Source organism: Grampus griseus, assembly GCF_964374135.1.
Source record: "Grampus griseus genome assembly, chromosome: 2".
NCBI classification, from domain to species: domain Eukaryota; kingdom Metazoa; phylum Chordata; class Mammalia; order Artiodactyla; family Delphinidae; genus Grampus; species Grampus griseus.
In genome coordinates, this window is record NC_139018.1 from 145,628,297 (window position 1) to 145,654,402 (window position 26,106).

General features: G+C 56.8%; 1 protein-coding gene across 4 annotated transcripts in view; it reads left to right on the top strand.

The window, feature by feature from the left end:
* APBA2 (amyloid beta precursor protein binding family A member 2) overlaps positions 1-26,106 on the top strand; it is a gene marked incomplete at both ends in the record, with an annotated part of 62,167 nt that overhangs the window by 25,834 nt on the left and 10,227 nt on the right. For 2 of the 4 annotated variants that reach the window (XM_082649190.1, XM_082649188.1), the window contains 6 exons: positions 11,110-11,255; positions 11,988-12,023; positions 14,021-14,107; positions 19,832-20,017; positions 23,680-23,859; positions 24,724-24,936. In XM_082649190.1, the coding sequence (XP_082505316.1) occupies positions 11,110-11,255; positions 11,988-12,023; positions 14,021-14,107; positions 19,832-20,017; positions 23,680-23,859; positions 24,724-24,936 (848 nt within the window). The remainder of the gene's footprint in view (positions 1-11,109; positions 11,256-11,987; positions 12,024-14,020; positions 14,108-19,831; positions 20,018-23,679; positions 23,860-24,723; positions 24,937-26,106) is intronic. The other 2 variants (XM_082649187.1, XM_082649189.1) reach the window with 1 other exon arrangement.

A 26,106-nucleotide genomic window follows, 5' to 3' on the forward strand; every position in this document is an offset into this window, starting at 1 on the left:
TTTTGGGGAGATGCATCCTTTTAATTTTTTATCATAAAAAGTTTCAAACGTATACAAAAGAAGAGAGAATACTATGATGAGCTTCCTGTGTCCTCAGCTTCAGTCTCGACCTGCTCACGGCCAGTCTTGCTTCCTCTACATCCCCACCCTCTCCTAGATTATTCTAAAGCAAACCTCAGATCTCACTATCCTCTTTAAATGTTTCGAATATGTATCTCTAAAAGATAGGAAGTTTGTGTTTAAAGATACTGCAATACTATTACCACAACTAAAATCAAATAATCATTTCTTTGTATCATTTAATCCCCAGGCAGTGTTTGCCTTCCCCCAGATTACAGTGTGCTTATCTGTATGAGGTCCGGACAAGGGCCATGCATTGAGATCAGCTACGTGTCCCATTCTCTTATGCGTCTTATTTTATAGGTTCTCTATCCATCTCTCTTTTTTCTCATTGACAATATTTTTGTTGCTGCTCTTGTGGAAGAACCTGTATCATTTGTTTCATGGAGTGCCCTGCAGCCTGGATTTTGCTGATTGCATCCTCCTGGGGTTATTGCTGTAAAATGTTGGGTGTTTAGATAAAGAGGCTTGATCAGATTTAGTCTGGTTGTTTCGGGCAAAAAACCCCACCTTCATAGATATTGTGTTTTTCCATCAGGCGGCACAGGCTGGTTCTTTGTTTCTCTCTTTGTAATATTAGCAACCATTAATGATCATTGTCTGGATCCAGTAATTGATCAGAGGTTGCAAAATGATGGTGTTCTAGTTCCATCCTTTCTCATTTCTTCTTGATTATCTGGAGTTTTCCTCTGCAGAGAAACTTGCCCTCGTCAGATATTCAGTTACCCAGAGTACAGTTCATATAGGAAAAGCTAGTTAACTACTTGATTCCTTCTCTTTATTTAAACAATTTTAAATTAATAAGTTTCCCTAACAGCCTCTACAGATCAGCACCATCAGGCACTCTAGGGTCGAAGCACGGTTGGCGTGTCACACTGCGTCGTGGATGTGATCCTTATTGGCGTTGAGGTTGTCCTGTCTTTGGCCAGTGGGAGCCTCCCGAGGTTGCTTCCCGAGTCCTGTCAACATGACCCCTGTCGTCTTTGATAGCTTCCTGGCTTTCTGGTATGACTAGATATTCCAGGCTCATCTTAAACACCTCTCGATTGAGGACTAGGACAAGTTGTTTCTAACAGGAGCCCTGGGAACTCGTACTAAGAGACTATAATCTGCTCACTGTGGGTGCTCATTGCTCCTGATTTCGTCAGAAGGGTAAGAAATGTATCTGTGGTGGGATGGCTCCCAGTGAGCCCCACCTGCTGGTATTTGTGGCCTTGGGTAACCTCTCCCCTTGAGAGCAGGTTGGACTTATTGACTCACTTCTAGTGGACAGAATATGACAGAAGGGATGTCCTTCCCAAGATTAGGTTACCGAAAGCCTGTGACTTCTTTTCTGCTCTTTCTTGCTTGCCTACTCTGCCACGTTGTGAGTGGCTCTGTCAGATAGATGCCCACGTGGGGTCTCTGGCCAGCAGCCCTATAAGTGAACTTGGAAGTGGATCCTCTCCTATTAAGATGGCTACAGCCCTGATTGTCATGGTGACTCCAGCCTTGAGAGAGACCCTGACCAGAGGCACCCAGATTCCCCACCCACAGAAACTGAGATAATAAATTTGTGTCATTTTAGCTGCTAACTTTGGGGATAATTAATTACCCATATGTATATATAAGTAACTAATATTCTGTATATTTTTAAGATAAAATACATCATGATTCATACTGATGCTTTGCTAGCACTAGAGGGATTTTTACATTTGTATCTTCCTTTTCCTAGGTCCCAAATCCCCAGTCTCAAGGTCACCAACGTAATTCTGCATTTGTTTTATTCCACTAATCATACAGCAGTCAGAGAATAGCAATACCAGTGTCACCGAGGACACTGGATTACAGTATAGATACAGTAAAGATTTGTTTGCACTGACTTTTGTCTTTAGAGTATAGCTCACAAGGGATGGACCAGCAAATCACTGCATTCGACAATCGTTGGGAATGGTTCTTCTCTTTGTGATTAGGTCATAACTGGATACATATTTAGATTCATTTTTCTTTTAAATCTTAGGAATTTACTCTTTAAAATTTAATCTCGTTTTATAATTATATAAAGTACTTACATGGTTCAAAAATCAAACGCACAGGGCTTCCCTGGTGGCGCAGTGGTTGAGAGTCCGCCTGCTGATGCAGGGGATACGGGTTTGTGCCCCAGTCCGGGAAGATCCCACATGTCGCGGAGCGGCTGGGCCCGTGAGCCATGGCCGCTGAGCCTGTGCGTCCGGAGCCTGTGCTCCGCAACGGGAGAGAGGCCACAACAGTGAGAGGCCCGCGTACCGCAAAAAAAAAAAAAAAAAAAAAAAAAATCAAACATACATAACAGCGTACATGCACAGATATTCAGTTCCTTTCCCTATTACCCCTCTCCCCTCAGTCCTTTCCTCCCACTGCAGATAAGCATTTTTGACATTTCACATACTTTTCTTATAAGCATATCTTCCCCTTTCTTGGATAATGAGTTGGGTAACCCCCGTCTCTCCATCCTGCTTTTTTAACTTAATCCTGAATCCTGGATGTGATGAGTTCCACGCTGCGCAGGGCAGGGCAGTGTGTGGAGGACTCTGCTGCTCCAGAGACCCGCCCGACCCCCGTGCAGTTGGATGTTCCCTCTGCAGGAACATTGGGGTGGTTTCCAGTTTTTTTGCTGTTACAAATAGGGCTGCAGGAAACACCCTCATGCATACGCCTTTTCCTATTTTTGCCAGTTTTTGTATTCATCCTGCTTCTTCTGGGAAGGAGTTCTCGTGGGCAGATTTATGCACTGTATCAGGTTTGGCTTTGACCTTTTTTTCCTTGACTCCCTGTTTTTGAGTCGCTTCCTCCCAGTGGTCAGTGACTTTATCTCCAGCCAGTGTCTAATGCTCCGCCCTGTGCATCCCTCAGGCCTTTCCTCAGTGATGCTGCCCCCTGCCTGCAGACCCAGGCGTGGCCTCTCCCCGGGAGTGTCCCATGGTCTGGCTTTCAGACAGCGTCTTCTCTTTTACATCAGCCTTACAGGATCACCTTTACCCTTGCACGGCTTCTCAGAGGCACCGCCCTGGCTGTGTTGGGGCGTCTGGCTCTGGGACAGGCTGATGTGGTGGGCAAGGTATTGGGGGCAGGCAGAGCCCACTCGGGGCCAGACACCACCCCCGTGTCTGCCCAGTCTCATGTTCCTCCCTCTTGCCTCCTCTTCCTGTTCCAGGCCCTTCCCAGGCCGGCTCTTCTATGATCTGGGTGCTTCCTGGACATGGTCTCCGTGCCCCGCCTGCTCCCTGTCTGTCCTTCCCGCCCTGTCCAGTCAGGGCTATGCCCCTCCTCCCAGTGGAGTCAGGTCCCCCTCTGCCTTTTGGATCCCCAGCCCATCTGACATCTTTCCTCCCCTGTATCTTCCACGCTCCTGGCCACTGGCTTCTGAACACAGTATCCTTCCCTGCGTCTGCCCACACCCCCATGCTCACTTCCCCTGCTTCTTAACTGGGACTTGGGACTGGCTGCCTCCTTCTCTGTTCCTCCCTCACACCCCTCAACCCATATGCAAGGTCACTGCCCCATAAGCACTAGGGTACCTTTCTCCTCCCACCAGTGCTGCACAGCTGGGCATGCCTCCCTATCTAAGGCCCTTCTTTTCCTGGCCGCCCTCCACCTTCTCTGTCTGTGTGCCCTTCTTTGTCTGTTTTGCCTGTCATCTTCCACCACCTGGACAGAGAGCGTCGGAGCTCAGCAGAGCCCTGCCCCCACCCGGCTCCCTCCTCCCCTTGGTGATTCTCCGATGCCTGCAGCTTTACTTGGCACCGACATGCAGTTCCCTGGGACTCCTGAGTCCAGCTGCCCCCTGAGCTTCTTTTGGGGGACTCCAGGCTCCTGCCACTAAACTTGCTCAGAATCCTCCCCACCCCCTAAGCTCAGAACTCTCCCAGGGTCCTCTTCTCAGTGAGTAGCAGCTGTATCCATCCAGCCCTGCAGTGAGCTCTCTAGCTCTCCATCCTTCCTCCTCCAAGCCCCCTCCAGGTCCTACTGATTGAACCTGCAGGGTGAATCAGTCTGTCGCTGTCTGTTCATCACCCTGTTCCACATCATCATCATCATCATGACCGTCACCATCATCGTCATCACCATCATCATCATCATCACCATCACCATCATGATCATCATCACCACCATCATCACCATCACCACCATCACCATCATCACCACCATCACCACCATCATCACCATCATCACCATGATCATCACAATCATTATCACCACCACCATCATCATTACCGTCATCACCATCATCATCATCACCACCATCATCACCATGATCATCACAATCATTATCACCACCACCATTGTCATCATCACCGTCATCACCATAATCATCACCAGCACCATCATCATCACCATTATCATCATCACCATCATCACCATGATCATCACAATCATTATCACCACCACCATCGTCATCATCACCATCATCACCATAATCATCACCAGCACCATCATCATCACCACCATCATCACCATCACCAGCACCATCATCACCATCACCAGGACCATCATCATCACCAGCACCATCACCATCACCATTATCACCATCAGCATCATCACCATCATCACCGTCATCATCATCATCACCATCATTATCACCACCATCATTATCACCATCATCAGCATGACCATCACCACCACCATCATCATCACCATCATCACCATCATCACCATCACCATCACCATCATTACCACCATCATCACCATGACCACCATCATCTTCACCATCACTTGCTTGCTAGGACTCCTTCAGTAGCCTCCCAGCTTTTTTCCCTCCCTCCCCTATGTTGTTCGCCTGTCTGCAGCCTGAGTTACTTTCTAAAGGCAGAGAGCTTGGGCTCCTTCCCTGACTGATACCCTGGAGCAACAGTCCTGCATGTGGCCCCAGGATCCTCACATCTGGCTGGCACTTGCTCTGCAACCTCAGTTTATCCTGACTGCTGGCCCACCCCCTGCATCCAGCAGTTTGCACATCTCCCTGCCACACCAGGGTCTTTGCACCTGTTCTTGCCTCAGCCTGAGAAGCTCTCTCCTCCTCTCCCTCTGTGGCTTGTTGATTCCCTTTCACCCTCCAGAGCGCAGCCGCCCCAGATCCCTCCCAAGGGCGGGCTTCCCTGCTGCTCCTCCCTGGCCACTGTGTTCTGTCTGTGCCACTCACCATGGGCCATCCTGATGCATCTACTTTGTGACTGTGGGCTCCGTGTCTTTGGTCACACAGGGCCTCGTGGAAAGAACTTAGAAATGCTTTGTGCCTGAGTCAGTGACTGATCTTGGGCAAAATTATTTGACTCCACATAGACCGTGCTTCTTTGTAAAATTAGGACACTGAGGTCTGCTTCATGAGCTTGTTGCAGGCCGGATGGAATGGAGGTTGCCCAGGAGTCTGGTGTGTTGGGGTGGGGCTGCACTCGGAGGCTTTCTGGACTCACACCCACAGTTCCATCCAAGGCTGTGCCCTGGCTCCACCTTGCCACCCCCTCCAAGACCCCAGGGAGCAGCAGGCACAGCTGAATTCCACTGGCTGGAAGCCTTGTCCACCCCCCACCTTCAGGATAATCCCCCCAAAGGTGGCAGGGCCAGGGGCTCCAAGGCATGGCCCTGGGGACCTCCCACCCCTTCCCTGTTCAGAGAAGCCAGTGGGGCGTCGGGTTCGCCAACGGGTGTTTCAGACGAAGGCTTCCTCCATCGGGGAACACACTGAGCGCCTTACTTTTTCTTATCCAGGCTGTGCAGGGACATTCTGATACATGCACGTACAGGTATTGTCATGCAAAGATAGTTAATGGGGAAATCAGCCTCTGGGGAGACCGAATCTCTTTCAAACCTCTCTCTCTTCTTTTGTTGTTCTGTCTCAGCTTAGGGTTCTTTCAAGAGTTGAGCAAAATAAGGACAGTTTATACCCAAACATGCAGGGCCAGCTGCTTTAGTCTTAGAATGAAGCCGTTTGATCCTCGGTTCTGCATTTGGTGATTGGAGTTGAGAGCTGTGTCTGTGGAGCTGAAGTACCCCCTCCGCTCCCCGCCCCCCGTGCTGGCCACTACTCTCTGCGTCCTGATGCGAGTGGGGCTGGGTGGGAGTCTGAGTGGCAGGAAGGTGCTGGAGGCACTGTCATGTGTATTGTTTCCTCTTTGAAGAAAGATCAAAGCAGGAGTGAGAAGACCCCCCTGCCCCATGGAGGGCGGCCTCTGCGGGAGTTGTAACAAAGCCCGCAGTCCCTCCCTGGCCTCTTCCCTAGGAGCAGGTGTCCACGGGTGCGAGTGGTGGACCCCACTGCCCGGGATGGGGCGCCCTTCACAACAGGAGCCTGTGCCCCCAGGTGAGCCCCAGATCTGGTGGGGACATGGGGCCAGCCTTTAGTAAGGCTACTCTGGGGCGTGGAGTGAGACAGAATGGTCCAGGGAGCTGACCAAGGCCCCCCTGGGGAACTGGCAAGGGGAACATTAGAAGACAGAGGCCTCAGAAGGTCTACCCTCACCCCTAGGGATGGGGGGGGCACGGAGTGTCATGTGACCCCCCCCACCCCACACACAGGGCATGGGGACACTTGCTGAGGACCAGGCCCTGGGTGCTGGCTAGGGGTGTGCAGCGGGCGGTGACCCCAGGGCTCCTGGGACCACCTGGACTTTCCCCCAGAACAGAGTGACGCCATCTACTGGTCAGTAATGGTCACTGCAGGGAGGGCGGGTGACTTGGGAGGGTCGGGTCCTCTGCAAGAGATGGACCCTGGGACCATATTCACCAGGGGAGCAGATGGCATGAGACGGTAGAGACGCAACTACCCTGCTCAGGAGCCCTGAGGGGCAGGGTGGAGGCTGCTGCCTTGTGCTAGACGCCCTGTTCCCTCTGTTGGGCGTGGCTTCTGCCTCTCCCTGGCTGGTGACAGTCCCCGATGTGTCCACGTGTGGACCACAGCTGCTGATGGACTGACAGGGAGGGGTTCCCTCCCGGTGCCTCCCCTCTCCCATTATCCCCTCCCCTCCTTTGGCACCCCTAGCCCTGCCCACCTGGGAGAAGGTTGCTCATCTGCTGAGCAACGACCAAGGTGCCTGAGATGGAAGGGACAGCCTGATTTGACCCTGGCCGTGGAGCCCCTCGAGGGTCAGCCAGCTTTGTCTCCCTTGTCGGGAGCAGAGTCCCTGGACAGCCGCCTGTCAGCCCCTGAGTGCGAAGCGGGTGCTGGCCTGTGCCTGGCAGAGGGGTTGCTCCTAAGATGAACGTGGGAGGGGAGCTCTTGTCTGCTGGAGGTCAGGTGGTTCCAAACAGGCTGCCCGGAGTGGGACCCAGTATGCACGCATCAAGTTCAGATTCCAGGTCCCCCCCTCCGGCTTCCCTGAAGGGGCATCTCCGAGGCAGGGGAGGGACTCTGCAGGCTCCTGGGGCTCTGCAGGTGATTCTGGGCTCGGCGGGGCTGCCTGGGGTCTTCCCCTCTCCCTCCTTCCCTCCTCAAATGACTTCAGCTTCAGCTGTTTTTAAATGACCTGCCACCTCCCACCACCCCATCAGGTACGGGAGGTTCTGGGTGTTGGGTGATGGTGGAGGCTGTCACCCAGCATGTGGCTGCTTTGGGTCTGGTCCCGGCTCTGTCGCTTACATCTGCGTGACCCACCCCCCCATCCCTTTGCCCTCTGAGCCTTTTGAGCTGGGTGCAAATGAAAGCTAGAATTCATCAATTAAGGCTTTGTATTTTATATGCTTTTAGCATTTAGGAAACTCAGACTTTTATCTTTGCAAAAACCCTGTCAAGATAGAAATCAGGAATCCTCTCCCTCCACCCATTTTGCTGGCGAGGAAATTGAGAGAAAAACAATTAGACGGCTGTCCCCAGGGCACAAAGTCTGGTCCATGGTCCAGCAGGGCTGGTGGAGGAGCCCAGACTCAGCCGGGTCTCTGGACCCCCAGCCCGGCTCCGTGTGTCCCCTTAGAGCTGACCCTGCTCCCCTGCAGACATCTGGGAGCTGCGAGGATGTCACTTGATCATAACACCCAGAAAACACATCCCTTGTCACTGTCCCCCATCCCATCATTTGGGTCTCGCTTATCTGTTGCTCCTAAGATGAGCCTTTTCCATCATCAGATCCAGACAGTGTCAGTGTCTCTTCAGCCTGGGTTTGGCTTCCTGCACACTGGTTCTCAGCCTCTGAAAAGACCTTGCTTCTGAGTTTGCTTTGTTCACGCGACTCTAGGTGTCCAGACACAGGGCACCTCCCTGCCTGGCCCCCCTTGCTGTCCCAGCACCCAGTACATGGCCTGGCCCTCAGCGCGGATGGGCGGCAGGAGGCGGGGGTGCCTTCCCTGTGCTGCAGAGTTGGGGGGCGGTTCCCGTGCCCCACCTCCCTGGCACAGTCCCCGTGCTACTTTCATTACTAAAGTACTTGGGGAGCCCTTCTCTGTGCCTGGCCCACTGCTAAGCCCTGGCCCTGCCTCCCTGCGCCCTGGGCCCTGGGGCGAGCTGGTGCCGAGGCCAGAGGCCTGGGGAGTCACTGGTTCTGTATCGGCGCCCCGTCCCGGGTGGCTCTTCCTGTCTTGGGTTGTCCGAGAGGCTGAGCACAGCCGCAGGCTCCCCTGTTGCTCCCCCAGCAGGGGGGTCTAGAAGCGGTCACAGAGCAGGACTGCCTTGCAGCTGCCCGCAGCCAGGATCACACCCTCTTGGCCTCAATGCTGCCTTGAAGCGTGACTCTCTCCAGTCCGGGTTGGGCTTGTGGTGATGACGGTGCTTTGTGACCTTGATAATTTGAAGTACCTGCCCCACAGAAATCATTCCTTCCTGCTCTGCCCCAGAAAGGGCACGTTGTATCTGCGAGCCCAGCTACAGAAAAATAGGATGGGAAACCCTCGATTTGAACATTCATCGGGGGACATTGTGACTTTCTTGGGTTGCCTTTTTAAACACTGAAAGGGTGAGATTATAAACCTGCCAGGAGCTAGGTCCCCACCAGGCCCTCCAGCCCCTCTCCCCACACTCCCCACCCCTCCTCCTCCCCCCCTGGAGCCCAAAGCCCACTGCCCCAAGGCTGCGGAGCGCTTTGACCTCCTCCAGATGCAGCCAGGTCAGCTGCTTGCAAAGAACCTTCCCACAGAGACGGATGTGGTGGGGAGACCACGCTGAGGGGGCTGTGAGCTCAGCGGGGACCCCCCTGAGCAGGTTGTCACCTGAGAACGAAGGTGTGGCTTCACTGACACGACCCCAGGCCGACACTGGATCTGGGGCAGGTGTCTACACTTACTCTCTGAAACGTTCCTTCTCTTGAAACCTCAGGAGAAGATATGTATCTGGGGTGCCTGCAGGAAACCTGTACGTTATGCTTTCACTCGAACAAACCAGCTCCGTGGGCTGGAGGTGGGGGAGAGGAAGGGTCCTGGAGGGGAGGGATGGGGTGGCAGGTGATCCTCAGGCCCCAGGTGGGGACCCCGCTGCTGCACAGGAAGGTGGAAGGAGGGCTGGTCAGATGCCCACCGCACAGGATGTGGGTGTGTCTGGGAGCAGAGGTGATGCTCCGTCCAGGACACACAGGAGGGGCAGCAGGAAGTGCAGGAGGATGGAGAAAGGTATGAAATAGCCGTGCACAGATGGGGAGGGAGCGCTTCCTAGAGGAGCCCGTTAAGGTTGCCAAGGAGTTCTGAGGGCGTCCAGGGCCATGAATTTGTAATGGAACCACTTTGGCTTGCTGGGGACTTTTTCCAGCCAGAGGAAGCCTGGGTAGAGTTTTGCTAAATCTCCAGGGCAGGCAGACAGGATGTGAGTGAGGAAGCTGAGGGCTCGGGGCAGGTGGTTTTGAACTGGTGAATGGTGCCGTCCACTCTGGGTGAGTGGGTGGTGTCAGAAACAGTGGTTGAAGCTGAGACTGCAGAACACTGGTGGAGGGAAGGGTCAGGAGGGGACTGCTGGCCCTGAGGGCTTGGGGATGCAGCATAGCCAGCCCTGTGGACACTGGCATGGCTTCGGGTGGCCTAGCTCAGGAAGGAGGGGAGCCTGAGAGCCAGGGCCATGGTCCCCAAAGAAGGGCTCTGGCTGGAGGTGGGCAGTGAGAGGGAAGAGGCAGGGAAGTGAAAAACGTGGTCGTGGGCCTGCGAGCAGGGCTGAGCAATGGCCTCCAGGTTGGCAGACTGTGGACTCAGGGCCACATCCTTTGGCCACCAGTTGCGTGTGTGAGGCTTGGCGGGGGTGCAGCAGGCTTGCTCACACACACGCTGCCTGTGCCTGCTTTGGTGCTCCAGATGCTGAGGTGACTAGTTGCAAAGAGATAGCAAAGCCTAAGATCTTTGTCGTCTGGCCTTTTACAGAAAAGGTTTACTGGCTCCTACCTAGAGGGGCCTGTCCAGGAGACAGGAGCCACTAGCCACGTGTGGCTGTTGACATGTCAGCTAATTAGGATTGCATACAAATTTTAAATTCAGTTCCTCTGTTGCACTAGCCGACATGTTCAAGTTCTCAAAAGCCACGTGAGGCCAGTGGTTCTCGTATTAAACAGCTCAGAGGTGGAATGTTCCAGATCATGCTGTTGGCACCTCAGGTCTCAAGACAGCTGATGGAACAGGGACCACGTCATCCAGCCTGGACCTGGGGTGCATGGCATGGGAGGAGCCGGACAGGCCTTGTGAGGGGTGTGCAGGCTCGCGGGAGCCCCAGGGCACAGAACTGGAGCGCGGTGGGCAGTTCCCATCACCGTCCGGAGTCGCGAGGGCTCTGGGGCAGGCATGGAAATGTTGGGGAAAGGGCGCCTCTGGGGTTGCAGCATACGGTTGTCCCCTCGGAGGCCCAGGTGCCTTCAGTGACAGCTGCCTGGCTCCGGAATTATCCTCCTGACACCATGGGTGCAGGGTTTCCTGGCCGGGTGTTGATCTGTGCAGTTACTTGTACGGTGTGCTGTCGGTAACGGGGGCAGGAGCCCCGCCCCCCCTACTGCCTGCAGACGTTCAGCCTCCTCCTGTGGCCCCTGGCCCCGCTGCCTTGCCTTTGTCGTCCAGGGCTGAGAACTGTGCCCCCTTCAGTTCCAGGGCCCTGTGAGCCAGAAGACCTCATCGACGGGATCATCTTTGCTGCCAACTACCTGGGCTCCACCCAGCTGCTCTCGGAGCGGAACCCATCCAAAAACATCAGAATGATGCAGGCACAGGAGGCCGTCAGCCGGGTCAAGGTAGGGGCGGCCCAGGAGCGCCCGGGTTCCCTGCAGGGAGCGCTGGAGCGGGGTGGGTGACACGGCCCGCTGTCCAGCGCTGACCCCACAGCCCTGTGCACGAGAGTGGGAATGTCTGAGGTGCCTGTCGGGGCCGAGGGAGAGTTTGCCTCGGATGAGAGGACGCAGGCTGGGGACAGAGAGGCTCCATAATGAGGAACTGCCACGGGGCCCCCAGGACACGTGATTTTTAAAATGTAATGTTCCGAAGCATTCTAGTCACGTGTTTGTATAGAGCCTCTCATCCCATTTTGACTGCCTCTGTATCTTTACTGCCAAAGTACTTGCAGAAAGGGAAGCAAAAAAAATCATACGTTTTATTTAAATCTATGACCTCAAGAAAAGCTCTGACGCACTTGCAGCTCTCGGTGCCCGTCATTCGGATCACCTGGGGTTGAAGGGTGGGTGCAGCCGGGCAGGGGAAGGATAGGACCAAGTCAGCAAAGCTGATGGGGTCAGGAGGGAGGGGCGGTGGTCTGAGGAGGTGCCCCTCTGGGCAGTCGGGGGTCTCCCTGCGGGGTGAGGAAGGATGTCAGCCCTCCCTCCCCCATCCTCACTGTACTCTGACCTCCTCGACGGAGGGGGAGGGGCTCCAGGCATGAGCCCCGCGCGGTAGTCGGGAGAGGGCAAAGCAACCTGTCCTTCCTTCGCTTCGCGTCCACCTGTTTTTCTTTTCTCTTTCACGCTGCTCAGAGGATGCAAAAGGCTGCTAAAATCAAGAAGAAAGCGGTGTGTAGGATGTGGGGTTTGCTTGTGTTTCTGTGGCATGTCCTGTGCAGGGGGAGGGGGCTGGGGGAAGCCCCAGGAACAGAGACGATGTGGCAGATGGGTTTTTCTCTTCCTTTGGTAGGTCAATGCTAGACTGTTGAATGAAATCACAGACACTTTTTTTCTTTAAGCCGCCCACTTACAGAAGCATTTAATCGTTGCCCTTTTTTTCATTTTTCTTTTTTAGAGTCTCCATGAGCTAGAGCATGGTTACTGCCGTGATGTGGCCGTTTTGTGTAGACGTTTTTAAATGTGGCATTTGATGCGACCATGTGATGCGTTCAGTGCCTAGGGCCCCTGTACAGAATTAATTAAATCGCTCTGACATTTAGACTCATTAAGTTTAATTTACTGAATCGGGATGATGAGAAATGCAGTCTGCCCAAGGGATGCTTTCTCTATTGAGAAGTTTCTGGAGCATGGGCAGACTTTTAAAAATCTCGGGTCGACCTTCAGTTGTTTGCTCATCAACCTGGTCGTTTAGTAAATGCTGGGCACGTTTTAACTGGAAGTATCCAGTGCTCTGTGTCCGAGGGGCTGTCCTGGCACTGGATTTTGCTTGGGCAGAAGGAGAGCTAGTCCTCTGTGCCCGCCTGGAACACCAGGTTCCGGCAGTGCGGCCAGAGGACCCTGCCCGGGGTCTCCCCTCCCGCTGCAGTGAGGCCTCCCTCCCTGTGATGCTTGCTCTTTGCCCAGCGGCCTCTCCTGGGATGCCTTCAGCTGCGGGCAAGGAAGGGACTCACGCATCTCCCTCTGCCCAAGCCACCTTGTGCTGGGTGTCTCCAGGCACAGTGGAACGAGCCTGGCTTTGCAGACCTGCAGTGGGGTGTGCTTCCCCCAAGGCGACGGCCCCCACCCACAGTCACCCCGTGCCCCCCTGACAGCTGGAGCAGGACAGTGCGGACCACAGCCTGCTCCTTGGGTCTATAGTCCGGAGAGCTCAGAGGGGTCGGTGTAGGCAGACCAGACCGTGGTGCCAGCCAGGGCCAGCGGTTACCTCCATGAAGAATTGTTCTTTCTCTCGGCCAGGAAGATGCTCAGGGTCATTGCCAAGGGCCCCTTCACTGATCTGCCCGCAGCTGGCCAGGCAAACAATGATAAGAGGGTCTCCATGAGGGACCAGCGTCCCCGGCATAGAGTCCCCACCCCAGGGATTTGCTGGTGACTGTAGGGCTATGGACCCCCATCCACAAGTGACTACAAAGTGACCAGAAAGGAGTATTTATCTTGGTGGAGAAACCCAAGAACTCGCATGTCACTGCCACTGCACAGTAGTATTTAGGATCCCCTGGGACAGGCTGTCCCAGTTTAGGGCAGGCCCCGAGCAGTGCATTCAGCTTCCAGAACATTCTTTTGCACATTGCTCCAGCCGTATGATGGGTGTACCCGGGAGATGACAAAACGGGCATCTGTGGGATGGCTTCTCCGGTGTCCTGTGAGGGCAGCCCCCCGTCTGGTTGAGGTCTTGCTTCCCTAGGGTTTTTGGAAGCTGGACCGATGCTGCTGGGGGTTGACATGACTGTGGCTTTAAACTAGAAGAAAATGCAGATATGCTAATCCACTTTCTTGGAAGAATTCCTTCCCCTTTACCTGGGGATACTTGGAATCCCAAATCCAAGAAATGTAGCTCTAATCCACAGACCCTGTGTAGCCGCCGCGTTCCAGAAGGGTGGGCAGGCGGCTGCAGTCTGGATGCTGCGACACGAGCCCCCCAGCGTCCAGCCCCCTCCGGGCTCAGCCTCCTGGAAGCGGTCCCCCCTCCCACTCCTGTGCCAACTGCGCTGAGCGAGCTCACTCAGCTGGGATGTGCTGGGGAGGCCTGTGTTTAGACTCCCATGGCTGCCTCTGCTAGGAGCTTCTCCCTCTAGGGGCGCTCAGGGTCCTTCGTGAGATTGTCAGGCCTTTGTTTGAGTTAGTTTTTTTAAAGGTTTGTAACAGTCTCCACCATCCTTTCTTAGAATTCTGAGGGGGATGCTCAGACGCTCACCGAAGTGGACCTCTTCATCTCCACCCAGAGGATCAAGGTGTTAAACGCAGACACACAGGTGAGCTTTGGAAGACGGTGCTTTAAAATCGTGCGCAGGAGCTCCCAGGAGAGCCAGGTCGAGCTGCAGACCCCGTCTGCGGGGGTGACATGGCGTCCCCGGGACAGTCCCCCCCGGCCCCTGCTGTGAAACGTAGAGCAAGCTGGGGGCGGGCAGCAGCCTCGGGCCTAGTGGGGTGAAGCTGGCGATCAGGTATGCACAGCAGCAAGGATGAAATAGAGACACCATGAAGGGGAGCCGGGTAGCGGGGGGAGGGCGTGTGCTCACCATCGGGATTCTGGAACGGCCCTCTCGAGGCCTATGCGTGCGGGGCTGGGAGACGGAGCTGGAGGGTGGAGATCCCGGTGGCCCTCCGCACCCCCCCCCTGCCCTGCCGCAGCCCCAGCGGCGGAGCTCCAGAGGGGAGGGTCCTACGATTTCCTGCCTGTAAACCACGTGCCCAGCTCGTGTCTGACCTCAGTTCTTCTCGTCTTCCTGTGCCTGGATCCGTGCACAAGCCTGCCATTGTGGGGAGACAGGCGAGCAGACACAGGAGCCAGGTGGAGGGGCCTGGGAGCTGGGTGTGGGCAGGGGCACGGGTGGATGAGCTTTGCAGTACAGGAGGGAGGGAGGTGGCCGAGGACAGAGATGGGGAAGGGCCCCACTCGTTCTGGGGATGGGTGAGGCCGGCCAGACGCTGGGGTGCCGGCCCCTTACTTCTTGCTGTTGGCAAGTGGTCCATATCGCGACGCTGAGTATGTGGGCAGCCAGTTCCCCAGGACCTTCTGCCCGATGGTGTCACATCCAGCAGTGACCTTGTCAGACTCAGGTACAACGTCAGAAATGCAAACTGGTGATTTTCTCTTCTGTTCTGCTTCCAAGTTTTACTGTCTAAAGTGCTTCTGTGCAGAAGAGCTTCTTTTTTTCTTTTCCCCTCTTTTTTTCTCTCCCTTTTTACTGTGGACTCCCAGATTTTTTTTTTTAAACTTGTGTTATAATCCCTTACCATCGTTATTCTCTTGGGTGCTCAAATCACCCAGATCTGGCCAGGGCCTTCCCACTGGGCCCTGTGCCGTCCTGGCAGTCTGCCCGTGGTCTCGGAACACGTTCCTGAGACAATGAGATGTTCTCCGCCCTCCTTGCACTCCCTGCCCGACACCTGGAACCGGCCATTCTTCAAGGAGCCGTGGTTCCTGTCCATGGGGAGGGAGGCACAGAAGCAGAGACCTGGGTTGCTGGCTCTGCCCATCATTGCTGGGGGGCCGTGGATCCTGGGCCCTAAAGATGAACCGAGCTGGACAGTATCTGTTTTTAAAAGCCAGGAGTTCATACACGTGCCTCCTATTTGAGACCAGCTCCATAGGGTCCTGCTCACCTGCCCCCTACTCCGTACGCACCCTGGTCCCACAGTGTAGGTCGTGGCTCCTGACTCCCTCAGTGTGTTTTCTCGCTTGGTCTCTCCTGGGGTGGACCATGCCCATCGCTGGGCTGCTGGGAGGAGCACAGCTTGGCTCTCAGGTAGTGGATGAGCTGGCTGTCACCCCTCAGGACCCCGTGGGCGGGAAGACCTGACATGTGGGGACAGAGGAGGCTGCAGGGCGTGTCTTGGAGTGGCACCATGACGTGGCTCCTGCTGTGGCTCCCTCCCAGCCCCCGTGCCCTGCTGTCCGGCCACCGTCTTGGCCCTCTGATCTTTGTGTCCAGCTGCCCTGTCCCCCGTGGGGCCTTGAACTTGGCGAGAACTGAGGGAGCCGCCCAACCAGGTCAGGCGTAGGACACTTCACAGCCTCGGGCTTTGTTTCCTGATCTTTCGTGGGCAAACTGTCTGGATTAGATCCTCCCTCCCGCGCCCCCAGCCCTCATCCACCCACCTGTCAGGGTCCCCGAGGCCACCCCAGGTTCCATAAGTTGATAAGAGGCCTCAAGGGACTCAGCATATAGTTGTACTCAAGGCTGTGATTTACTACGGCACCAGGATACAGAGCAAAACCAGCGAAGGAGAAGATGCCTGGGGCTGAGCCCAGGGAAACCCAGGGTCCTCGCCTGATGGGGTCACGCAGGATGAGCTGAACTTCCCAGCCGCGAGCTGCGACGGCACGTGTGAGACGTGGGCCATTGGTAAGCGCGAGAGCGTCAGCGCCCAAGGTCTTTACTGGGGGCTGGTCACATAGGCACCTGTGCTGTCTGCCATGCGTCAAAGTCCCAGGCTCCTGAAAGCAAGCGGGGCTCAGGCTGGAGCACGCTGCTTGCCCAAATGCCTCAGGCAAGGTGAGCCGGTCTTATCATGTCAGGTGGCATGTCGGGAACCCTCCTGAAATCCAGGTTCCCAGACGGGCCGAAGGCCACCTGCGGGCAGGCTTTCTGTGGACAGTGTCAGGCCTGTTCTGTCAGCCCTTCTCTGATGCTCCTGCATCAGCGGAGACTGGAAACCGGGCCCATCCCTGTGAACTTGAGGACTTGGACAAGTTTCCGGACATCTCGGAGCCCTGTTGATTCTCAGAGGAGAGTCCGGCGCCGGGCCCCTTGAAGGACAGATGAGGCGACTCAGAGCAGGGCTCACATATGCCAGCCCCTTCCCCTCACTCCTCCCTTCCCTCCTCTGGGTCTTTGGTGTCTGAACAGGGCCCGGGGACAGGGCGTCCGTTCCCAAGAGTGGGCAGAGCCAGAAGCCACAATTTCCTTTGCTTTGCTCGTTCAAGGTCGGTCCTTAACACATGTGGGCTTTCCATCCCGCCAGCCGCAGCATCGTGGCCAAGTCACGCACAGCTGCTGCCCAGACCAGCATCTGTTGGCCGGTGCTCACCTCCCGGCTACAGAGCAGGGCTGTGCTGTGGTTTTGACCATCTGTCTGTGCTGGCTCTTGGCCCTGTTGTGTTCTTCCTGAAGCTTTGCTTTCGCCACATCGCTTCTTGGGTTCTCTCCAAGAGTCCTGACTGCCACCGTAGACCTCCTGGCATCTTCTCCTTCTCCCACATGCTGTTCCCTGCCCACATCCTCTGCGGAGGGCTGGCTGAGCCCCCATAGTCACAGCTCCTGCCCTGGGGAGCCTCTGGTGGCTGCTGGAGGTGCCCGTGGCTCCCCGGGTCTCTGTGGACAGGAATGTTTCAGAACCACAAAGCAGGAGACCTCGGGGTTTTCAGCCTATGTGGGCTGCCCCAGGGACGTGCTACTGATGACTGGGATCTGGTGTGGAGGAGGATGTGCCCCTGATCTCCAGCGGGTCAGGTGTCCTGGGGAAGCCCGAGGCTCCCTAGGGCTCAGGTTCAGGGCCACTGGGTTGGCCGAGCTGTGCCAGACCAGGGGAAGGGCAAAGTGAGGACGGCATCCAGGACCACCAGGACAGGGTCCTCGACGGGCAGCATCTCGCTGGAGGTCCCGGGCAGGAGGCAAGCTGGTCATGGTCCTTCTTATTGCCCCTCCAGTGGTCTTTGAAGTTCAACTTTAAGAGTCCTCCCCCTTCTCTGGTTGAGCTTCACCTCTGCTCGTCGGAGGTATTTAAAGAGTGTTTTCATTTCCCATTTTCCAGCGGAAAGCCCCCGTTGCTCTGTCCCATCGGGCTCTCCTCACTGTGGCAGTTTGCGGCGTGGTCGGTGCCCAGCATCTTGCTCTCTCATTGTTCATCTCCTCCTCCTGGCGTTCCTGTGCATCCTCACAGCCGGGTCTCCCCACGTGGGGAGTCCTCGTTCTTCAGGGGAAGCAGCTCCCTCCTGGGTCTGCTCCCCACCAGCAGGGAGAGTCTGCTCCCCCGTCCGTGCCCACCCACCTCCTCTGCGGAGCCTGGTGGGGAGTGAGGGCTGGTGGCCTCATCCTGCATCTGCTTTGCAGGGAGCAGGTCTCCTGTGGGTTGGTAAGCAAAGCCCTACCATTGATGGGGCCCTGTCCCCCTCACATGAAGAGGCCCTGGGGGAGAGAGAGAACTCGGGGTGTTTGCACACACGGTTGAGAACTAGATCTGGTGGAATTGCTCTCTGTTCTCTTCCATGATGGAAACGTCAATGACTTTTCTTGCTGGAGTACAGCGGGTGTCTGGGTCATTGCTCGTAGCGTTCTTGACTGGGAGGTCAGGGCTGGTGGGAGAAGCAGAGGTGCCCGGCTCCTGAGGAGCCCCCATCTCACTGGGAAGATGGGACACACCTGGTTCCCTGTGTGCTCAGGAGAAAATGCTGGCCGCCCTGAATAAGACAGGCCGGGTTCCCTGTCTACACACCCTGGAACCTCGGAACTGGCCTTGGGGAGAGGGAAGGTCATGCAGGGTTAGCTGGGGGTGGGGGGTGGACGGTGCTTCCTAAAGATGAACTAACTGAGCACTGGCCCCTGCAGGCTTTGGGGTCACCGAGAGCGAGGAGAACAGGAGCTGGGAAGGTGGGTCAGAAAGGTTCCATGAGCCGTGGCCTGGCTGCCTGGCCGAGGTGTCTGGGGAAGCCTGGCCAGTCGTGGGCACTGTGGATCATTTGAGAGTTTGCTCTGAGGTCGCTGAGGATGAACTGGAAGTGTGGTGGTAGGAAACTGGTTTGACTGTAAAATAAGAAATGTTAGCAGAGAAGCTGGGAGGCAGGAACAGATGCAGAGACTGTGGGAACTCGAGTGGCCGGTTGGGGCAGGAAGGGGACGAGGCCACGTGGCGGGCGGCCTTGTCTGGGAGGAAGCGGGCTCTGCTACTGACAGGTGCTCGGAGATGGGGAGAAGCTCATTTCTGACACCTGGGGGTTGAGTCAGGTGTTTCTGAAAGTGGCTGGAGATCAAGAGATGCTGAAGAGCCACCTCCACTGTCCCCTTTCCAGCGGCCCCTCCCGGAAGGGGGTTCTTGTGGTTATAAACCGCAGCCCCCCACCCCGAGCTGGCCAGAAAACACAGCAGCTCCAGGAAGTGTGCAGAAGTGGCTTCTGTGATGAAGACGGGCTGCAGAGGTTGCAGAAATGCCCCATTTTCTTTTCTGGAAAGAGGACAAAGGCCTAAAGGACCAGCTGATTAGTTTCTCAGAGCCTCTGTGTGCAGCCTTGTTAGGTAGGGGCCCCGGGAATGATGCTTGGTAGAGATTTCTGCCAGATGACAAAAGCCATCGAGAGGGATGGGCCCGCCAGGCCCCGGGGGGATTGAAAGACTGCGGAGACCCATCCATCAGAGTCAGGCGGGCTGCCTCGGGAGCCCCTGCCCAGGCCCATGCTGCTTGAGCTCCTGGGACGAGCTCAGCCCTGGGAAACACTGGCTCTGGAGCCTTCCTCCTCTGCTTGGCAGGAAGTCTGAGCCAGGCGCCCTCCTTGCAGGGAGAGGCGCCTTCTCCAGAGCCACAGATGGCCTCCGATCGGGTAGGGACGGGCCTCAGCTGCTGCCCCTCCTCCACAGGACCGGGAGCTCCACCCAGCATCATGCCCCCACGAGCATCATTTTGGAAGCTACAGGGCTAAGGTGAAGGCACATCACCTTGACTGGGAATCACCGCCCTAAAATGCTCTGTTCGCTGGGGCAGTGGCTCTCTACCCTGGAGACTCTGTCCCTCAGGGCAGATCTGGCCACAGCTGGAGATCTTTGTGGTCATCACAACTTGGGACGGAGGAGATGCCACTGGCGTCTAGTGGGTGGAGGCTAGGGATGCTGCTAAACGTCCTACTGTGCCCAGGACACCCTCACAGTATGGAATGGTCCAGCCCCAAACGTCAGGAGTGTCGAGACTGAGAGCCCCCAAACTTGGGTGTTTTTTAGGGCTTGTTCCCTGTAACGCAGGCCCTCTCGTGCCTCTCCCGCCAGGAGACCATGATGGACCACGCCCTTCGCACCATCTCCTACATCGCGGACATCGGGAACATCGTGGTGCTGATGGCCAGGCGCCGCATGCCGCGCTCAGCCTCCCAGGACTGCATCGAGACCACCCCCGGGGCCCAGGAGGGGAAGAAGCAGTATAAGATGATCTGCCACGTGTTTGAGTCTGAGGATGTAAGTAAATGCTCGGGCGTGATGTTCCCCTCCCGACGGCCCAGGCCCCATGGGCTCTGTGGTCCCAGGAAAGCACATATAGGATGGGGATTCTGTGCCCCATCATGGAAGTGGTGATTTTTCTAACACTCTGAGTTTGCAGAGACCATGAACACAGCTCTGTTTCGCTTCATGAAATAAGTTTTTCAGGAGCTGTTTGCAAATGGAACCGTACTTAAATATGCCGAGGAGCTCTTTGACAAGGTCCTTTAACAAAACCTTGTTCTCCCCAAATAAAGTAGCCCTCGACTAACTTTTCTGTTGAGATGCACGCCCCACACTCCAGGGTTGCAAATGGGGAAGCGCCTCTGCTTCTGCTCATGGCCATTTCAGGCCATGAGAAGTTGGAAAATCCAGTGCACCCTTGGACAACATGGGTTTGAACTTCGAGGGCCCACTTACCCATGGACCTTTGTCAGTAGTAGATGCTACAGCGCTACACCGTCCGCCTTGGTTGACTCCGCGATCATGAACCGCGGACACGGAGGAATTGCGGGTACGGAGGGCTGACTGTAAGTTAGACACAGATTTTTTATAGACTGTACAGAGGGTCACAGCCCCTAATCCCCATTTTGTTCACGGGTCAACTGTAATTCTGACGTTTAAAATACCGCAGACTCGCTAAGAGACCATAAGCCCTTTGACTCCTTCCTTGGATGGGATGAGAGCATCTTTCTGAGCCTGGAAGAGGGAGAAAGGGACCGGGGAAGGGAGCTGCAGGGCAGGAGGTGAGCGGGGTCTCTGGGCTGCCCCCCCAGGGCAGGTCTGATTCAGGATCACCCAGGAGGCAGCAGCTGAGCTGTTCTTGGGGCTGTTGCCAGAGCAGGATTTTAAAAAATTCTCTCTCCTCCACGGATGCTTGGAAAGGGCATTCTCGGTTACCAAGGGCCTTGAGGGCGTGTCAGGGACCCGGAGCAGTGGGGAAGGGTCCCAGTGTTTTCATGTTTGAATGCAGGGTGGGTGGAGGCAGTGACCTTTTTGCTGAGAAATTGAAGTCACCTACAAGTGCTCTGAAGCAATGACACATTTATAGGAGAGGAAGTTTACCTACAGACTCACCAGTGCACACACGTGTTCCTTTCACCATTATGCAGATGTCTGTGGACACCTGCATGGGAATTTTTGTTTGGCTTATGGCTCGAGGAATCTCTGAGACCCGGCCTGGGGGCATGTGATGGGCCCTGGAGAAGGGCTGTGGTGATGGGCAGGGGAGGCAAGAAACAGGCCAAGTGGCAGGGGGTGAACAGTCTGCTGGCTCGGGGAGCAGGAAGGGGCTCCGAGGTGCCCACCGTGCCCCGGGTGCTGCTGCGGCCTGGGTTTCTCTATTCCGTGGGAGAGAAGGCTGAGAGCACAGGTGGGGGCGGGGCTCCAGGTGGTCCTTGAAGGCACATGGGAAGGATGGGCTGGGAGGGGCGTGAGGGGATGCAGCAGCCATCCTGAGAGTCGGGCCCTGATGGTGGCCCCATGCGGGTCCGACTGCTGCTGGGGTGAGTGGAGGATCCAAGGGTCCAGTGAGAACAGAGGGGGACACCTGGAGAAAATGGAAGGTGGCCCTAAGGACCCTGGTGGCCCTCTCAGACTTTCCGTTTCCCTTCTGTAAAGTGGAGGGCAGTACAGGTGAGCCGAAGAAATGAAAGGGCTGGGGGGGCAGGGCAGCCTCCCTCGCTATTCGCCCACCTGCAGGAGGCCCCCTCTGAGTCCCAGCCTCCAATGCCAGCCCCTCGGGGAGGCCCCCGTGACGCTCCCTACCTTTCTGGGCTCACAGCCTTGGCTGTGACCTGGGGGCAGGGGCGATTCTCCATGACTGGCCCCAGCTCAGGTGGCAGGGATGCCAGGACACAGGGCAGATGGGGGATGGGAGACTGCAGCCAGCCGCTGGTGGGAAGACGCTGAGGTTCCCGGACTGTGCCCCATGGAGCCCAGGCATGGACCACCTTGCCCTCCCAGGTGCTCCCCCAGGTGATGGGCGCCTACCAGGCAGAGCTCAGAGGGGAGGCTCAGGGCAGTGGGCAGGGGGAACGAAGTGATGCTCTCACACCCCCTTCCCAGCCAGGGGACCCCAGTCAGAGGAAGATGGACCCAGAGGCCTGGGGGCAGCTGGTGTCAGCAAGCCTGAGACCCCGGGGGGGCAGGGCACATCCAGGCCTCCGGGTGGCCCTCGGCCCTCCACCCTCCATCCTGGGACCAGCCTCCTCCTGGAGGCCCCATTGGATCCTCAGCTTGGCCTGAGCCTCGGGCCAGGCGCCCTCCAGGACCTGCCACCGCGGGGCTCCCTCCACCGTCTCCATACACGTCTGGGCCAGTGGCGCCACCTGGTGGTCCCGGGGCTCCGTGCCTGTGGCTGGTTCTCCCTCTGAGCAGAGCCGCCAGACTGCCAGGACACTGCTCCTGGGGGCGGGCAGGGCTTGGTCCTGCCTAGTGGACCCGGGCTTCGCTCCTGCAGACCGTTCGGGGCCCAATTTGGGAGGGCCGTCTGGTCTAGAATCTAAGGACTCCGGGCTCTCCCTCTGTTATGCAGCCCAGCCCGCTTTCTTCAAAGGCTTATTCATTCGCAGCCCGAGAATCATGCAGCGTGTAGAGCAAGAATGGGATTCAGGCCGAACCCCTCAATTCCACGTGTTTTCAGGCCCTGTTGACCCGAGGTTTGCTGAGGGGTCCCACTGCTCTCCCCCGGCTGCCTGGCTGCCAGGGTGCTTGGCGTGGCCCAGGAACTGGGTCCTTAGCCCTCACTTCCCATGGTCCTTTATCTGCACGCCGGCAGGTGGCATGTAAGCTTTGACAGTGACTGTTGAGAGTCCAGCCTTCCGCGGTATCAGATACAGTCCAGTCCATAGAAGGGGTCCTGTTGAAGTAGAAAGAAGTGATTTGCTCCACGATTTGCCCTGTGCTGGTGTCCCCAGGGCCGCATGCTTCTCGTTGGCCTCAGCCTGACACGTCCACACGCCCCACGAGAGCAGCTGGACACACATCCTGCCCGCACCACCCCCCCGCAGCTGGACTGGGTCCTGTTGCTCCAGAGAAGTAAATACTGGGTGGGTGACTGACAGTCTCTGTGACGTTCCCCAGAGGATGCACCCCCCAGTCAGTGTTTGGAGTAGGATGGGTGGGGGACTGCCCTGGCGGTCCAGTGGTTAGGAGTCCACGCTTCCACTGCACAGGGCATGGAACTAAGATCCCGCATGGGCCAAGTAAATATATTTATTTAATAAATATGAATTTAATTTTAAATAAATTAATTTAAATTTCATTAAATTAATTTAATAACAATTAACAAATATTTAAATAAATAAAACACACTTGTTAAAGAAAAAACGATGGGTGAAAAGAAAATATAGTACAGTCGCCAGTGAAAACAATGAAACTATGATCATTAGCAAATAATTCATAATTTCCCCAGACGTTATTGGAAACTGTGCTTTGTCTTAGGATGTCTGGGATGTAAGGGAGCTCGGGTGGGGGCAGGCAGGGCACCAGCAGCGGAAGGGCTCCCCCGACAGAGACCCGGGCCACGGTCTCTCTGTGGCTCCTCAGAGCCCAGGCAGGGGCCCCCGTGCAGGCTGTGCCGTGGTCACCCCTCGGGGCCCGTGCGCCTGCCCGTCTCCATTGGGCGCCCCTCCCCACAGGCTCAGCTCATTGCCCAGTCCATTGGCCAGGCCTTCAGCGTGGCCTACCAGGAGTTCCTGCGGGCCAACGGCATCAACCCCGAGGACCTGAGCCAGAAGGAGTACAGCGACATCATCAACACCCAGGAGATGTACAACGACGACCTCATCCACTTCTCCAACTCGGAGAACTGCAAAGAGGTGGGTGCCCGGGGCGGGGGGCACAGCTGGCAGGCGGGGCGGGGTCGAGCCTTCCTGGTGTGTGGCCCCTGCCTTCGCAGTGAGCACTTGTGTGGGAAATGCGGTGCTGTTGTAGGGAAGAAGCTGCTGACGGTCAGTCTTAAAATGACCTTGAAAATGTGCCTTTTAATGCTGCTATTAGATGTGGGCTCAGCCCCTCGAGGTGTTTCTGGAAAGCGTGCGGGAGGCAGCTTGAAAACGGGGAACTTGGGGCTCTGCCCAGGGTGCTGGGAAGCCGCCCGTAGTGAAGCCTTGGCAGGTTCCGGTGGGTTTGCTCAGGGGTCTCTAGAAAGTTCTTCAGAGAAGAGGAGCAAATCCCTGGGGGTGGCCTGTACCCTAACTGCTTGGGAATGAGTGAATGATCCTGGCTTGTTGCTGAATGGATGAATGACAGGCAGCTTTCTGTGAGTGACCCGTGAGGCAGATAGGAAATAGAAGGACTTTTCCAGACAAGAGCGCCGGCCGGGCTGGGTGTGCATCTGGACTCTGAGAACACGTCCCTCTAGCCTCCGTGTGTTTGGGGGGAGGGGTGGGTGCGGGAGCCGGGACACTGGGGCCGAGCTTGGGGCTAGAGGAGGGGGTCTGTGCTCCTGGTCCCCAGGATGGTTGGGTGGGTCCCAGGAGGCCTTGGGAGCCAGAGCTGGACGAGGCCAGGGAGACAGCAGGCTGGCCGCGAGGAGGTGGCCTCGGTTCTGAGGGCAGGACAGGCACCTGGCCCGGGTCGGCTGGTCCTTCCGGGATGCTGGGCAGAGGCCCAGCCCCCAGCCCCCAGCCCCCAGCCCCCATCTCAGGTGGGCCTCTCTTACCCTACCCCTTTCCTTGCAGCTGCAGCTGGAGAAGCACAAGGGTGAGATCCTGGGTGTGGTGGTGGTGGAGTCGGGCTGGGGCTCCATCCTGCCCACCGTGATCCTGGCCAACATGATGAATGGAGGTCCAGCTGCCCGCTCGGGGAAGCTGAGCATCGGTGACCAGATCATGTCCATCAACGGCACCAGCCTGGTGGGGCTGCCGCTCGCCACCTGTCAGGGCATCATCAAGGTGGGTGCGGGGCCCCACCTCGCTATATCCTCGCTGCTTTGTAATCCCCCCTCACCCGCCAGAATGCTGAGCCCAGAGAGACCCACCCAGTGACTTTGAACCCAAGACTGTACCACGGCCCTGACATCAGAGAGGGACCTGGGCTGCCCCAGGTGAGGGCCAAGGACCTGTAGATGTCGGGTGACCAGCTTGTCTTAGTTTGCCTGGGACTTTTCACCTGCTGGGTAAACAGGGAGGTTGGTTCCCCTGCCTGGATCTGAGCTGGGAGGCTGCTCTCACCGTCTGACCCGTGAGCCTGCAGGTTCGGGAGATGCAGACCCTCCCTAGAGAGAGTCACGCTGAGGGGACACAAACAGGTGGCCCCTGCTTGTCTGTGAGAGCCCCCCGGGCTGAAGCGTCAGGCAGCCATCCAAGGGGACCTCGGCATGGCGGTGCCTTTGCTCTGTTCAAGGGTCCAGACAGTGGCTCAGCCTACGGGGGGCCATCTGTCCCGCGGCTCATTCCCTGCAGCCCTGCTGTGGTCTCGGGGCTGGAGGATGGGCCTCTGTTCTCCCTTGTCACTCAGAGATGAAGGCCCTGTGAGGGGGCTCCTGGACCTGGGGACCCAGTCCCAGTGGGTACTGTGTAGCTAGACAGACAGACAGGCACAGAAGAGGCCTTCATCAGAGGTGCCAGAGGCTTGGCCAGCCGGGACCCTCGCTCTGAGGGCTGCAGCTCCTGGGGCAGTGTCTAACCTGGGGGGGTGGTGTGTGTGTGTGTGTGTGTGTGTGTGTGTGTGTGTGTGTGTGTGTGTGTGTGTGTGTGTGTGTGTGTGTGTGTGTGTGTGTGTGTGTGTGTGTGTGTATGTGTGTGTGTGTGTGTGTGTGTGCGCGCGCGCGTGTGTGTGTGCGCGTGTGTGTGCGCGTGCGCGCACGTGCACACGCGCATATGCACACGTGCACAGAGGAGGAGCTCCCTGCTGCTGCAGCCACGTTCAGGCCGGGCCCCTTCCCCTCCCCCCACCCAACCCCAGGACCATGGCCGCAGCATCCACTGTCCTCTGGGGCCTGGGGCCTCCCTTGGCCTGTCTCGGCACAGACACCAGAGCCTCCTGCTGACAAGTTTCTGCTCTGCCGGCTGCACCCTGTCCTCGCCCCACCCCCAGCATGAGAGTCCATCACTGGAGGATGC